The sequence below is a fragment of the Sinohyriopsis cumingii genome, chromosome 1, assembly GCF_028554795.1.
Source record: "Sinohyriopsis cumingii isolate HCF-2022 chromosome 1, ASM2855479v2, whole genome shotgun sequence".
In the NCBI taxonomy this organism is placed as follows: domain Eukaryota; kingdom Metazoa; phylum Mollusca; class Bivalvia; order Unionida; family Unionidae; genus Sinohyriopsis; species Sinohyriopsis cumingii.
This window is the reverse complement of record NC_142961.1, coordinates 91,304,158-91,321,391: the sequence shown is the minus strand read 5'-3', so window position 1 is coordinate 91,321,391 and position 17,234 is coordinate 91,304,158. Positions and strand designations below refer to the sequence as shown.

General features: G+C 33.1%; 1 protein-coding gene across 5 annotated transcripts in view; it reads left to right on the top strand.

The window, feature by feature from the left end:
- Positions 1 to 17,234, top strand: part of LOC149807336 (uncharacterized) — a 295,678-nt gene that overhangs the window by 255,842 nt on the left and 22,602 nt on the right. For 3 of the 5 annotated variants that reach the window (XM_089965473.1, XM_089965468.1, XM_089965479.1), the window contains 8 exons: positions 5,232 to 5,349; positions 5,818 to 5,873; positions 7,003 to 7,129; positions 7,825 to 7,934; positions 10,639 to 10,741; positions 11,025 to 11,175; positions 11,496 to 11,571; positions 12,467 to 12,533. In XM_089965473.1, the coding sequence (XP_089821599.1) occupies positions 5,232 to 5,349; positions 5,818 to 5,873; positions 7,003 to 7,129; positions 7,825 to 7,934; positions 10,639 to 10,741; positions 11,025 to 11,175; positions 11,496 to 11,571; positions 12,467 to 12,533 (808 nt within the window). Of the gene's footprint in view, positions 1 to 5,231; positions 5,350 to 5,817; positions 5,874 to 7,002; positions 7,130 to 7,824; positions 7,935 to 10,638; positions 10,742 to 11,024; positions 11,176 to 11,495; positions 11,572 to 12,466; positions 12,534 to 15,634; positions 15,981 to 17,234 lie in introns of those variants that run through there. The other 2 variants (XM_089965500.1, XM_089965490.1) reach the window with 2 other exon arrangements.

The following is a 17,234-nucleotide window of genomic DNA, read 5'->3' as shown; positions in this document are numbered from 1 at the left end:
TTGTTTTCTATTCATGCTTCAACCATTGCTGCAAGACATTATTGAAAATTAGCACATGCATCTATAAAGTCCACCCATCAAAAGGTTTGAACATAATTACAGATTTTCAAAGATAATTAATTTACAACTCAACATTCTTTGGGATATCTTGCTTCTCTAACACACAGGGTAATGATCTTTACAGCTTAACAAGCTAGATTTTAAAATTACCTTTTTTCCATCAGTTCTCATGGAATAAGCTGTTTTTTCTCAAGGATAAAGAACAGCATGTACTTTTAAGATGTTCTTAATGAGCTATGCCTTCTACACTTTCTCAGAATAGCTGCTTCATCATATCCTTATTGATTTTTGAGGAGGTGGGTTGGGGTGTATTTCTGTTTTAGACAGGCCATTCCCTTTGATGTAAAGCTTGGTGTACTTGCAACAGAATTGACTAAAAGAGTATGGTATATACTCAGATTCAAGTTGGGTCAACTGCAAACTGTATAGACCCAGATTTGTCATTGCATAATGCACTGTCAGATCTGGATCTGTACAGTTTGTTAGGAGTAATCAGTAGAACAAACAATATAGACCTGTTCTGTTGGCACATTATGTGATGATGGTAGATCAGGGTCTTTGCTGTTTGCAGTTGGATGCAACTGAAAAACAAGTATATACGGTAAGCACAAAACATGATGATCTACTTGAGAGAATACACTGTCAAGTATTTAGGATCTGTAATGATAGGGATTACCAGTAGTTGCATGCGAGAGAAAGTTCGGGTCAAGGAAATCATAGAGAAGAAATATTACTGTAATTATTTGTAGGGAAAAAAGATTTTTGGTACATGTCAGAGAAGAAATGCATCAGGGTGAAAAAATAAAGGAGGATGCTAACAGATAAGAATGCTTAAAAAAGGTGAACTATGCTAGCAAAGAGTGAAACAAAATCTGTTTAAGCATTTATTGTATTTGCTCTGTTGCAAAACATATTTGATATTCTATTTATTTATGAGAAATGGGATCTTTTCTACATGAAACCAATATTTTTAAAAGTCAAGCTGTTAAACTGGAGATTCAGCTTGCCATAGAAATCTGGAACTGAGTATCCCATGCACAATGTGGCCCAAAACATAGACTGTACTTTAAGTGAGTTAGAGGAACCTAAAATCGAAAATAAAATAAGGGGGTGCTGCTGGAGATCAAGAAGGTGGGTTGGGGGTAGCAAACAACAAATTTTTAAATCCAGTCAATTTATTGATATTTATAAATTATTGCACAGTTTGTTTTTGCACATTTGACTTTGAATGGTACCAGTACCATATATTTTCACAGGTGGAATTTCTGGAGTGGTGTCATTATAACTTGTTTTATAATGTGGTTGGCAAATATTTCAATTATATAATTGTTTTATGCACTTGATTTTTTCCTTTCTTTACAGACAAAATGCAAGAGTTTCAGAATAATAGAGGATCTTCATGAAATGTGCCTGCTATGTATCAATTGCATTTTATCAGTGTGTGTGGTGTGGACAGAGGATACATGGTCTAATGTCCTTAGAAAATAGCTCAGACACAGCAAAAAAGAGCAATATCTATTTCTTGTTTGCATGAGGTACTGAGCCCCACTTCAGGTCTCTTACAAGACTCATGGGAGATGCTGAGAAACCACCTCCACCCCTATAAAGATTCAGAAGACAATACCAGGTCGTTATGTAGTTCAGTCAAGAGATGATTCCAACAAGATTTGCAATCACACACGCTGTCTTTAATAAATAAGACTTTATCATTGAGATCATCGATGGCAGAAAGGAAAAAACTTAGGAACCCATTGGGTATAAGCTTTAGCTCCACCTACAAAGTGTGACAATCATATGATGCAGAATTGTACCTGTCTCTGCCCAATGAGGCGTGAATGTACAGTACCCCATACTTCATCCATGCACAACAATGTCCATGACCATATGCTGTTCTCTCTGCCAACCAACTTGTCCAGCAATAAGAACATGCAGTATATGATGGCATTTGTCACGAGTTGCTTATCTTGGATTGGCGAGCCTTCCAGCCAGCTGCTCACATACTTCAACAGATAAACATACCACACAGTGAAACCGATCAGCCAGACCAAATATTTATATGCCACTTCATTGCAAACTTTCAAACTGGCTTTATTCATAGAACTGTCTGGCAGAGACAAGTCATCATTCAAGTATACCACTGTTTTTAAGGGCATATCCTATGGAAAAATATAATGCTTTACAAATGAACCCAGAAGAGGTGAACTGTACCCAGCTATATGAAAAGAATGAAATGGAAATGACCGAATCATCTGCTGCAGGATTGGAACAGATGTTGCTATAAAACAAATCTATCATATCCTGTCTGCATCTGAATATCCATTTCCACCTACCATCATCCCTACTTACAAGGTCAAAGACTCTGTGGATGTAGACAATGATGATGATAGTCCATCATTTAGAACATTGCCTCTAATCACCTTGCATCTTAGAAAAAAATTCGCAACCCTGGTAATGCAAAAGCCATTTTTTCCAGGAGCCATTTGCTAGCTGGCTTCTCATCTCACTGCTAATAGTCACACACTGATGGATACTATGCTAATAGTCACACACTGATGGATACTATGCTAATAGTCACGCACTTATGGTTACTATTTGGAAAATTCTAATATTGACAAGGATGATTACCCCACCTTGTTATGAAGTGGATCGGCATGTCTTCAGTGCCACCACCAAGCTAGTGAAGAATGATATATCAGCTTCCTTACTATTTAACTTACTATTTAAGTTCGTGTCCATGGTGATATTTCACCTTGCAGAGAAGGCCGGAAGTGACAACCACTGGGATTTGATGAACCATAATGCCATGGTCATAAATAGAGTTCCAGACAAAGATGCACTATACTCTTTTCCTATCTAAAATCCCACCATGTGGCAGTCATGTGCACCCTCCCATTCAGCTATCCACTTTCTTTTCTGTTCAGAAGTCACATTGAGGACATCAGAAAACAAGCAGCACTAGTGCAAGCTTCTTAATCAAGATGTCCTGTTCAGTGATCATTCCCAAGAAGATACAGTGATCAGTAGAGATACAGTAGAAGCAGTTCCCATAGACAGCAGGATAGCCATGTCCAGGCAAATTATAGGTGGTAATACACCATTACTTCTAGCCTCAGGCATGGATGGGAGATCAAAAACATTTCTCATCCAGTCTTTGACCCATTAGTGACTTGGTTTCCCATGCCTGCCTACATAACTTCTTTTTTGGAAGCTCATTTATCATTCCTTCTCCACTTTTGATGTCCCCCTTCTTGATGGAAACCCTAAGTGATCCCATAAAGATGGACATACTACCGAGGAGATCAATCTTTTGCTCATAAAGTGGGTGGTGGAGATTATAGGAATGCCATACACTAAAGGCATCTACTCCAGACTTTCTGTTGACAAATTTCAATGGCAAAATGAGACTTGTGATTGACCTCAGCAGGCTTAACCAGTTCATTTTGGCCCCAAAATTCAAGATGGGAATGTCAAAGTCCATCCATCATTGAATGCATCATGACTATGTGATCCACTTAGACATGTTCAGCATTCCAATCTATATGAGATAGTGCAATACCTTTGCTTGGCCTACTGTGGCAAAGTATATAAATTCTGTAATCTTCCTTTCTTCCTCAACCTAAGCCCTTGGGCCTTCACAAAAATATTTGACCATGTAATCTCTTGGTTCAGGATCATCTCTTTGACAGTAATGGTGGTGTATTTGGACAACATCCTCCAAAAACATTGGGTACACTTTTGGTCCAAAATATGAGTAACCTTAATGTCTCCTGCGAAGTCTACATGGATATATATGCAGAGAAATTGTACCTTATTCCTCTCTGTATTTTTCCTATCTCAGTATGGAATTTCTCACTTCAGTCTTGACCAGCCCCCTCCAAAACACATTGAAAATATCATTCACATGTACCAAAGAGGATTTCATACAAAACCTTTATCTTGGCAGGGGAGTTTCTTCAACTCCTCAGCCTGTTCAGTGCAGCAGCAGATTTGTTACCCCTGGGCTGCTTTTACATGCACCCATTAAAATGGCCTTTCTATATCACTGGCGACCTTTCCCAGACCATCTAGATCAGAATATTCCTTCTCCATTGATAAGACAGGAAGTGGCTCATAGCAGGTATAAAACTCAAAAAATTCTCTAGAATTCTCTTGTTTTTAGAATAGCTTATGGGATGGTCTGTAGTCTGTCATCTCTCAGTCTGTTAGCACAAGTTTTGTATAGCTAATCATCCTAAACTACTTTCATCCCATATTCTTTTGGTTCTAAATGAAAATGGTGCTGCTTGAAAGTCCAATATGGCTGCCTTAGTGTCCATCTTGAAATTGTTAATATTTCTCCTTCAGAGGAGAAATTCATATTGAAATGTGGTTGTCACCAGAAGCCCTCATGTGATGTCTAGTTGGTCCTAAATGAAAATGGTACCACTTGCACATTCAACATGGCCACAGCAGTGTCTGTCTTGCAAATCTTATCACTTCTCAATGTATGGTTACTTCATTATGGGGATTTTATTAAATAACTTCTTATGATGTCTGGTTGGTCCCAAATGAAAATGGTTTTGCTATGACATCGAATATGGCCGCAGTGGGCATCTTGAAAATCTTGTTCATTGTTTCTCTTTAGTAAATTTTTATTTCAGCATAGGGTTTTAACTGTAAGATTTCTTATGGTATCTAGTTGATCATAAATGAAAATAATGCTGATATGACTTCCAACATGTCCACCAGAATGGCCATTTTGAAAATTTTATTCTCACTAATTCTAGATGGTTGGTCATATCAATATTATGCTTTCACCTAAAGACATAAACAGAAGTGCTGTCAATCTGATATCCAGTATTTCCACCATGGCAGCCATCTTGAAAAATCTTTTTAACAGAAAGGAATATTAGCATGGGGTCTGCACCAGAATACATACCACTTGCTTCTTGATGTGTCTCTGTGCATTGTTCCCTGAGAAAGAACTTGATGTAAGTCAAAAAGTGTGATGTTTTCAAGCAATGTGTTACTATATAATATTTGTACTACTAGTTTGCATTCCTGTTTTCTTTAACGGACTGTGGAAGTCTGTCACAGTATAGGATAGGTCCCTGTCCTGAATATATATATATGTATATATATATATATATATATATATATATATATATAAAGACTATTTGGTGCTTTTTCAGATTGCCTCCTAATGTGTTTATTGCTTCTGACATGTATTCCATATCCACATTCAACACAGGTCTGAATACAACAGACTTGATAATCAACGTTTCAATTCAGTTACCGCATATTTCAAAGGTGAGTTCAAACTGATGATTTTCAAATGAAAGCTCAGTATTGTTTTTTATGTCCAATATGTTTGACAACATGTTTCTTTGATTTGAAAAAAATCATACAATGTCACAACAATAGTCTTGAATAACTGTATAATTCTGTTATAGTCTTGTCAATTGCATTATATATATTTCTAATTTTATAGTCTTGTCAATTACCTTGTATACATTTCTAATTATAGACAAGTAAATTACTTTGTAAACATTTCTAATTATAACATTTATATCATCTTCACTAACATTTTCACATGTTTTCATATCCAAAAGTGGCAAAAATCTTCCTGGACAGGTGCATGTTTAACCCTAATTTTTGAGTACATAATCAGTTCATTGACTTGTTTTCCCATGAAGATATACAAAAGTTTCTGTTTTCTAGTAATTCCAAATTAACTTAAACAAATTTTTATCATGATATCCTGTTATATTCTTACAGATTCCCATGAATGGCCTTAATGAGACAAGATGTCTTTCTTGGGATTTTATTCATGGGTGAGGAGAACAATAAAATGTCTAACTCATTAAAATTGTGAATTAAATGTTATTTAAAAGCCTTTTACTTGGTGTATGGAATTTCATCATTGTTATGGCAGCAATACTTGTAAATTATTTGTATTGAAGTCACTGTGTTGTATTATCAAAGCCAGATCAGTGGTTAGGTAGTTTTCGCATTCTTTGGGTTTATTTCCTTTGTGGCAAAATACCATTTTGTCTACATAAAGTGAATTTTAAGTATGTGCAAGTAAAATGAAGTCTCAAAATCAGAGAAGTTTCTTTTGATCACAAGTAATACTTTTAAAAGAAAATCATTTGATCTTTTTGAAAATGTATGACTATAATGACAAAATAATAAAAGCAAGTTACATACAGATTACATCAAGATATTAAAAAGGAACATCAGGGTCTAAGAATTCTTCATACAGTAGGTAGAAGGTTTAATGTGACTGGGAATGTAGGAAGATGAAATGATTTATGTATACACTGATAAGAACAGAAGAGCAAAAGGTTAAGAAGATGAAACAGTAACTACAAACAGTAGGAAATGGCATATTTCATTTGCATTAGAGGCAGGAAAACATTTAGGATAATAATTCCAAAAGGTTATAAAATGATATAAAGGGTACAGAATACTGTAAATAACAAAAAATGGTGGAACATGTTTAGAAATGGAAAAGTGCTACTGGAAATTGATATGATACAATACTATATAAAATGAATATGCTCAATCATATCAAAAGACTTTATAAGTAATGTAATACACATCTTATCGGAAAACACAGCACAGTGCAGTTCATCATTCAGTTGTAGGTTATCTGTCAGGTGATAAGAAAACCACTCTTATGTTATCTCATCATTTCTCTTTCAGTAGTATGGTATCTGGTAGTGACAAGAAAACCACTCTTATGTTATCTCATCATTTCTCTTTCAGTAGTATGGTATCTGGTAGGTGACAAGAAAACCACTCTTATGTTATCTCATCATTTCTCTTTCAGTAGTATGGTATCTGGTAGGTGACAAGAAAACCACTCTTATGTTATCTCATCATTTCTCTTTCAGTAGTATGGTATCTGGTAGGTGATAAGAAAACCACTCTTATGTTATCTCATCATTTCTCTTTCAGTAGTATGGTATCTGGTAGGTGGTCAGTTAACCACTGTCATGTTGTCTTACAAGATGAGATGCACACAGTATGTACATGCAACATCCCTGGACATTTCATTGTCGTTTCTGTTCCTGTCAATAACACGGTACTTATTATGAGTTTGCATGCCTTCCTGTATCTGCAACACACATCTAAATAACATTAGTGTATTTAAAGGCACAAAATAATGATGCTGTAAGAAAGCAGAATACAGTTGTATGCTATCATTTTTATATTTAGATAAGTATGAAAGAATCACTGATCTTTTTTCTTGCCCCTGAAATATAGTAAAGCAGCTTAAAATGGTAAACATTTCATTTGTTGATATATCTCAATGCAACATAAAAATGATATACGGTCATAATATAACCATGAATGGAAATTGATTGAAAGGAAGCTTATAAAGAACAACTACAAGTAAATGTATTACACCTTTCTACGAGTGGGATTAACTTCTAATCATCACAAACAAGAATGTTCTTATCTATACTAAATATTAAGTAACTATATTTTGTGGTTTGTGCAACTTTTAAAACAAGAAATTCATTGTTTAGTGTAAATAATTATTTTAAACTGAATTTTCTCTCTTTTTACTTGCCATATTATAAATATTTTAAAAACATGATACAGATTTAATTGATTGGATGTTTTAAAAGAATTGGAAAAACTAAAGCCAACATGTCTTCAGTAATTTAGAATATAATACTGATGTCATAATTCAAAAGCTAAGATCAACATTTCATAAATAAGATTCAAAATATGCATAACACTCGGTAAAACTGGGTGAAATATTTTTTGCAGGTGTTGCAGGATATTGCAGTGATAGAAATAGACATGGTTCTTCTTGTTGGATATTCCATTGCACTCATCATATTTGTACTCACCCTGGCTTTAAATCTTACAGTGCACCGGTAAGCTCATTTAAATATCTGTCAAAAAAAACTTAAGGTAGTATTACATTTGTTTAGCAGGTCTCACGGATGTGTCATAAATGTCTTGTTTTACTGGCTGCACTGAGGAGCTGCTGGTAAAACTCATTTTGCTGCGGTATGACCACCATTAAGATCCTAAACTCCTGATGACTGTTATCCCCTAAATGCTATTTGATATCCCTAAATACTATTTAATATACCCTAAATTCTGTTTGATTTCATACTAAATAAATAATATTCTAAGTGTTCTTACTCTTACACAAAACTCGCAATGAAAACAATAAAATGCATACAGCATTTCATGTAGATTTATTTTAAGTCTTTTTTTTATATAGTACCATTTTGTAAATTACTTAAACTTGAAGTTTTATTACTTATGGAAGAAATCAATGTGAAGACTGAAACAATAATCCAAATTTCCATTGATTACTAGTGTAATGAGATTTGTTTAGGTGGCGCTATACAGTTTCGCATTTTGCGTAGGGTTAGGATTTTAAAGAAAAAGAATGTCCCCGGCTTTCCTCACTGGTTATACTGGCTGTTTAAAAAAGACCTTGTATATCTTAGGTATAATGCAAAGAACCTTTAATTCCCTTTATTTTGGTGTATGATTGATGGGTGTACTATGGGTTATAGAGTATACAGCTTGGCCTTACTTCAAATGTGCACCTTTCAAAAAAGTGCTAGCTCTACTTGGTCATTTTCACTTCCTGAACTTCAGAGGTAAATTGTATAAAAAAGAGCTGATAACTTTTTTTACATTTTATATATTTGGTAATTCATTCATTGCACTTTCAGAAGCTGGTATTGTCTTGTCTGGCAAAATTCATTTTCCCTATTTTAATAGCTGCTATGTATAGTGTACTTTAGACTAATTCAGACTGATTTTTTAACACAAGGGAGCAGTCATTTTAGTTAACAGTGTGCTTAAATCATGTAAAATTTCCAAAAGTACAATATCCAAAAGAAATATCATCCACATTACATTAATGTAGCATAGAGGTATGCAAACATTCTCTCCAATGTGCATGTTTTAAATGCAAACTACTTCACCTTACATACGTCACTCTCTCAAAAGTACATATTATCTGGTGAGCGCCACCATATAGACATTTAGTTCTAGTGTAATGAGATTTCTTTATAGACATTTAGTTCTAGTGCAGTGAGATTTCTTTATAGACATTTAGTTCTAGTGTAATGAGATTTCTTTATAGACATTTAGTACTAGTGTAATGAGATTTCTTTATAGACATTTAGTACTAGTGTAAAACTAGTGTAATGAGATTACTAGTGTAATGAGATTTGTTTATAGACATTTAGTTCCAGTGTAATGAGATTTCTTTATAAACATTTAGTACTAGTGTAATGAGATTACTAGTGTAATGAGATTTATTTATAGACATTTAGTTCCAGTGTAATGAGATTTCTTTATAGACATTTAGTACTAGTGTAATGAGATTACTAGTGTAATGAGATTTGTTTATAGACATTTAGTTCTAGTGTAATGAGATTTCTTTATAGACATTTAGTACTAGTGTAATGAGATTACTAGTGTAATGAGATTTGTTTATAGACATTTAGTTCTAGTGTAATGAGATTTCTTTATAGACATTTAGTACTAGTGTAATGAAATTACTAGTGTAATGAGATTTATTTATAGACATTTAGTTCTAGTGTAATGAGATTTCTTTATAGACATTTAGTACTAGTGTAATGAGATTAAGTGTAATGAGATTTGTTTATAGACATTTAGTTCTAGTGTAATGAGATTTTTTTATAGACTTTAGTTCTAGTGTAATGAGATTACTAGTGTAATGAGATTTGTTTATAGACATTTAGTTCTGTGTCTTTCAACCATAAATTTTTTAATTAATGGTTTCCTCTCATGAAGTATTCATGTGTTTCTTAAAATTTGTTTATATAATCAATTCATTGTTATATTAATGCTATCATTCATCAAGCTAGGTAGTGTAACTCTTAGAATTATGGGAGACATTATATAACTATATATTACAGTATGATTATGCTTTTAAACAATTAAAAGGAATCAAAATACCAGCATTCAATAGGAAGACATTGTAAAACTAACATAACAAATGACTTAAATATATCTTAAACATTTTGATGTTTTCCTTAAGTTATGACCTGCTGTTAAGTGTATTCACTGTTTTCCTGCATGCTATTTTAGTTCTGATTGCAATAAAAATAATAATAATAAAAGGTGTCATCTTATTGGCTGGCAAATATAATAAAATGTTTACTCAGCAGACCATGCTTTTCTTGAGGTGAAAAAGCCAATCTTCTATCAGTGAATGATGTTCAGATAATCAAAATGAAAGAGAGTGTTGTTTGTATATGGCAGGACATGTTGTCATTTCCTTCACATTTTTATGTAATTGTTTTTATCATATGAACCTACATTGTTTTATGGCCTAGAGCAATAAAATGAACAGAAAATTTTTGAAACATTTCTTCGTTTTTAGTCTAATTGGGCTCTTAATAATGTTAAAAAGTCATTTTATTGCAAAGTTAAATACCCAGATTTTTCTCAAGCAATCTTTCTTAAATCCAAGACATGAATATGTGAAAATTTGTTGCCACAAAAAAAAACTACAAGTGATTTAGAATCATTACTAATTAATACCACATTGATAAGATGAAAATCCTCTTTATTTTTTCATAGGCTATTGATCAGAGATTTTCATGATTTTCATCTCAACATAATCATCTGCCTGCTGATAAGTGTGATGATGTCTGTGATCTGCGTTGTTAGAGTAATGGATCAGGTAAACAAAAATGGACATAATTAATGTGGAAGCATATGCTAGTAATCAGTGCTAATCAATAACAAATCAAATTGAAATTGAAATTGAGTATTTTGATTACTTTAAGGTTTAATTTAGCAGTTTAATATTTGAATATAGCAGTGAAATATAGGAAGATAGCAATTTAGTATTTGAATATAGCAATGTTGTATTTAAAGAAATAGCAATTAATTTGAATACAGCTGTGTAGTATTTAAAGAAATAGCAAATATACAATACATTTTGATAACATATTGTTTTCCAGACTGTTTTGTCTGTTGGAAGGATTGTACTTCATTACTCAAACCTGGTGGTGTTCTCATTCTTGCTGGTGGAAGTTACACATACATTTGGACTGATATGCAACAAGAAGTCATGTCAGAATAAGTGTTGGAAGTATACTGCATTTGGATGGGGTAAGAAAAAGTATACACTGACTGTGATGCATGTCCAAAGATCTCAATCTTATAGATTTGTATGTTAAAAATAGCCTTATTGAAACTACTGGAATTTCAAGGACTTATTGGATTTACCTGACTCATTTCACCTAAAAGCGACAACAAAGTAAATACTCATTTCCTGGAATGAAATATTTTATAAAAGCCAGCTTACAATGTAGCCTTTCCTTTATTGAAGTGGATGCTGTGTAACACTTAATCTGAACTGAACATTCAGTATGCAAACATATGTATGTCTCTAATACTATTAGAGCTGATTTTGATGTCACTTTTAACAGGACTCCCATTTCCGGTAACACTGGCTGTCATAGTTGTGTCCAGTTTGTTTGGATTCAGTAACCTCTGTGGAAAAACGTAAGTGATAACTCTTAGTTAGCCAAAAGAATTTTGTGAGATTTCCATTAATCAGTATATAGGGGCCCCGAGTGGCCGAGTGGTCTAAAACACTCTCCGTTACGGATCATTGCCATCTCACCTCAGTCTGCGTGGGTTCGAGTCTCAGATTCAGCCAACATGGATATGTGAGAAAGCTTGCCAGTAGCTTCTTGTGGGTCGGTGGTTCTTTCTGGGGTTTTCCTGGGTTCTTCCTCCACCATTAATACTGGCCGCCATTTATAGCCTATTGTGTGCTGAAAAATGGCGTTAAACCCTACAACAACAACAACAACAACAACAATTAATCAGTATATGAAAATGATAGCTAAATCTGTACTCATAAATATGTATCTGTTGCTTTATTTTTATTTTGTATGTGTAAACTATTTATGTATTATATATATATATATATATATATATATATATATATATATATATATGTATATGGCTAGATGTTTTGATGATGGGTTTGAAGATTATATTTCACTGGCAATGTGCATGCATCAAAAAGCATATTAATGCATAAAGCTTTGTCTCCTTGTTTTCATTGTTTCCATAAATAATTTTATTTTATTGTAAAATGTACTGGACAAGAATCAGAGAGCAATAATGAAATTAAAAATTATTATTATTATTATAAATCCTCCTCCTTATTATTATTTGTCTTGTTATTAAAAGGATTTATCAATAAATAATAAAATGATTCACCTGTTTTCAAACTAACATGCTGACCTTTTGTTATATATATTTATTTTGAAGTGATCTTTTTTATCACTAACATCTTCATCTCAGGTGCTAAAGGTTTGGTCTCTAACATATACAGTATTGAATCAGATTGAATGTCATACATAATAAATTAGTTCTCACTTTTCAGGTGCTGGTTGATATCTAAGGAATGGTTTTTCTTTTCATTTCTAATTCCAATGATGTTACTGGTGCTGGTAAATATAATTTCATATTTATTTTTGTCAATATGTTGTAAACTCTAATAATACCAATATAAGAAACCATGCAGTGTTTATTCAGATCTCTTTACCTGGAAATAATTGATATTAAGAAATTGTTGTCAGTTCTTAGTTGTCATTTCCAGGTGTAATAACCATATCATATATCATGGATAAATCAGGTAAAAAAATCTCTAGAACTTGATACGGTATGCATTTTAGCAAATATCATCATGTTTGAGTAGATAACCTAACAGCAAATAGTTTTTATTGATGAAAAGGAAATTATAAAGGAAAAATGGAACTTAAATGTTTTCTATTAGGGTATCCAAAAGAAACCTTAAAATCTGACACATGGGAGAAGAAGATTGTGTCAATGCAAAATCAGTTGGTTGATATTTATAGAGTGGTATTTCAAGAGTTCCTTAAAACCAAGATTTCATCTTTAACAAGAGTCTCTTCCTAAAATATTTTTAAAAAATTATAACAGCATTTTATTTCCTTGCTTCGTAGTTATTGTTAAATCTTAAATTCAGAGTTTGCACTATGTGTAACAATGAAACTTTTTGTGACCGACTATATGTACAATGATTTGCAAGAGGTCAAACTACAGTGATGATGAAAATGACAAGTAATTTTTATTAGTTCATTTAATCAATTGAGCTTATGGTATGGTCCTTGTCTGTCATGTATGATGTTGCCCATCAACATTTTCTGTTATAAACTTCTAACAACCACATAACAGATTTGGAACAAAGTTCGCAGTTGCCATGCTGACATCAAGGTGTTTAAAGTTTCTTCAAATGATGCTCTCTGCTGTAGATATAACCACATTTACTGAAAGAATGTCTTCTCAAGAACTGCTCAACAGAATTTGACCTAATTTAACATAAATTATCCTGTCATGACCTTGTTAAAATTATACAGATTTTGCCAATCCACTGACCAATGTGTCAGCCATTACTTAAAAGAGAAAAATCTTTAAAAATGAATAAGTAGAATTGTCTAAATTTGCCCAAAATCATCCTGGCTGAAATACCTTTCAACTTTTACAAATGATGCTAATCTGCCATTGAATATGAACTTTGCTGCTACAAATGGAGAAAAAACAGTAAACTTTTATAGACTTTTCACAACTCATTTGATATAATTTAACCAAATTTAAGAACAATCCTAATGGCTTTGGAGCCTTCAAATTTTCTACAAATTAAACTGATGTGTACCATCCAGTATTGCCATTATAAATAGAAAATATTTGAACAAATTCTTCTCAATGACAGATTTAACAGACTTGGATCAATTTGATATTTAAAAAAATTCACATAAATGAATTCCATGTTTATATTAAAAAGCTAATATTTTGTCTAATAAGACCACTTTGAAAAAGATAAACCATTCATGTTCATATTTCTTATTGTTGTCCATCTTTTGGAAGGAAGACATTTGGTCTTGTGTCTGCTTCTGTCCTTCCTTGAATTATTCTGTTCATCACACTTTCCCTTCCACTCTTTAACTTTAAATTCATCTGACATTAAGGGATGAAACTCTTGGTATACTTACACATCATGACATTGATTCATTTTGTGTCCTACTTACACATCTTGACATTGATTCATTGTGTCCTACTTACACATCTTGACATTGATTCATTTTGTGTCCTACTTACACATCTTGACATTGATTCATTGTGTCCTACTTACACATCTTGACATTGATTCATTTTGTGTCCTACTTACACATCTTGACATTGATTCATTGTGTCCTACTTACACATCATGACATTGATTCATTTTGTGTACTACTTACTGACACATCATGACATTGATTCATTTTGTGTCCTACTTACACATCATGACATTGATTCATTTTGTGTCCTACTTACACATCATGATATTGACTCATTTTGTGTCATACTTACACATCATGATGTTGATTTATTTTGTGTCCTATCTTCAAGGTTAAAGTCACTGCTAATGATTTTGGGGGTTTTCATCACCTTTTACCTTATGTTCTGTAAATTCCAAGCTATTTGTTAAGGGATAAAACATGGTACATTTGTACATCATCACTAGAAGGGTACATTTGTACATCAACACTACATAGGTGTCAACTTGTATGGTTTACCCATAATTTGTACGTTTTCTTCCTTTTTCATCAGTGTACGGCTGGCCATGCAACTGTTTTGTACGGTTTTTTCTTTAAAAAAAAAAATAATTTTTTTCTTCTTCGTTTTGTGTGCATCCAGGGCTCTTGGCATAATTTTTTTTAGCATGAGAATTCAGTGAGACTATGGTGGCCTGAAACAACTAATCAAATCATACTCAAAACTGTGCTTTTCCTTTGATAATGAAACGAGTTTCATTCATGGTTCAACTCCAGTGTGTGAAGATCTTGTCATTTATCGCTTGGAGATTAGATGCTCACTCGGATTTCTTATATTGACTAACTACCTGTGTAGTAAGTATGTTTTATTTTATACATTATTATTTTATTATTTATACTTAAAACTATCAAATGCATAACATTTGCATCAATTTTCATACTTTACATAGTGTGGCAATCATGTTGGTATAACTGTAATTCGTCCAACTTTTCTGTCTTGAGATAAAGTCGATTTATTACAATTTTGAACAATATGCTAATTAAAAATAAATGCTCTGCTGATTTTAGCACCGGCATTTTATCATGCTGTTATAGTTTTGAGTTTGTCAGATAGGTAATGCAAACAGGAAGATGCATTGTCATAATGACAGACATAGTACAGATACTGAGTGACTCGAAAATATGTTAACACTGCCAATTTATATCAAGTTTGTGACCAAATTTGGCACACCATATATCAAATTCATAACTTTTCAAACACCAGATACACAATTTTAATAGAAACGATCAACAGCTTACAAGGTATAAACCTCCGGACTGCTACTTTGTAAAAACAATTATTTCTGGGTATCAATTTTTGGATAGCTCCTGGCATAATTTCTTGTGGTTTATGGGGACAATTATAAATTCGTAACATATTTGTAATTGGGAGATGTTCTTCTATCACATGTCAAATCTAAATTTTTTAATTATTTTTTTTTATTTCTCTCATCTAGTTGAAATATTCCATCCATCAAATGGTTGAGCCTAACTCAAAGAAACACAAGTTTGAAGACACTGACTGAGGTCATGGCAAGTTTCAGGCTGATTGGATTAAAGTCTTTCCTGGCATTGTAGATGTATCCAAGTTAGGATCTTCACATGCTTTTTGTAAAATATGCAGTAAAGACATTAAAGTGGTGGTGTCGAGCATATATGATCTGGAGGAACACTTCAGGACAAAACTGCATGAAACAAATTTTGAAATGAAAAAGGGAGCAACCATCAAAAGCTTCTTTGCTTAGCCAAAGCAGGGAGATGATAATGTTATAAGTAAAAAGAATGAAATAAAGTTTCAGAAATGTAAATAATTATGTAAATATGTGTCATAATAATTTGTGTATAGCATTTGTTGTTTTAAAACTGTTGATCTTATATAATGTATGAATACATTTCTTTGTGCAAGGTTTGTTTGGTCCTTGTAAGGTTTTTATTGGTCTGGCATACAGGTTTTCATCTCAAAGGGTTGACACCTTTGTCACTAAAAGGGTATGTTGCATACCAAGTTGGAGGTGCTATCTTTTAGGTCATGGCTCTGGATCTTACATTTTCCATCACTTTAATCTTTTCATTACTTTAACCTTTCCATCACTTTAACCTTTTCATCACTTTAATCTTTCCATTACTTAAACCTTTCCATTGCTTTAACCTTTCCATCACTTTAATCTTTCCATTACTTTAACCTTTCCATCACTTTAATCTTTTCATTACTTTAACCTTTCCATCACTTTAATCTTTTCATTACTTTAACCTTTTCATCACTTTAACCTTTCCATTACTTTACCCTTCGACTCAGTAACTTTTATATGTTTGAGATTAAGGGATGAAACTTTGCATATTGATATACATTGTCATTAGAAGGTGCCCACAAACCATGTTAGAGGTCCTGTCTTCATTGTCAAGACCATGGTCAAAATCTATTTGTTTTCCATTACACTTTCCTTTCAGTTTATAACTTTAAAGTCATTTGAGATTAAGGGATGATACTTGATATCATTGAACATCAACACTAGTGTGTCATGTTCCAGGTCAAGGTCACAGCTTATTATTTTTACATTCTTTTGCACTTTCTCTTCTCTATAACATATTTTGGTCAAGATTATGTCTAATATTGCATGTTTTCCATTACACTTTCTCTTTCACTCTATAACTCTAAAGCCATATGAGATTAAGGGATGAAACTTACATACTTGTGCATTATCACTAGAATATCTGTTGCATACCACATTGTGGGGCCCCAGGCAGCCAGGTGGTCTAAGGGACTCACTTCACAGATCACTGACATCTCACCTCTGCATGGATTGAAGTCTCAGGCTCAGCAAGTGTGGGTATGTGAGAAAGCTTGCCAGTAGCTTCCCATGAGCCAGTGGTTTTTCTCAAAGGTTTACCAAGACTCTTACTCATCCAGATATACTGGCTGCCATGTTTAGTCTATTATTTGCTGAAAGATGGAGCTAAATGCACAATGGCATAGCACACTAGGGGTCCTCTTCAAGATCACAGCTCAATATTTTAATTTCTCATCACACTTTTCCTTCCACACTTTAACTTGAAATC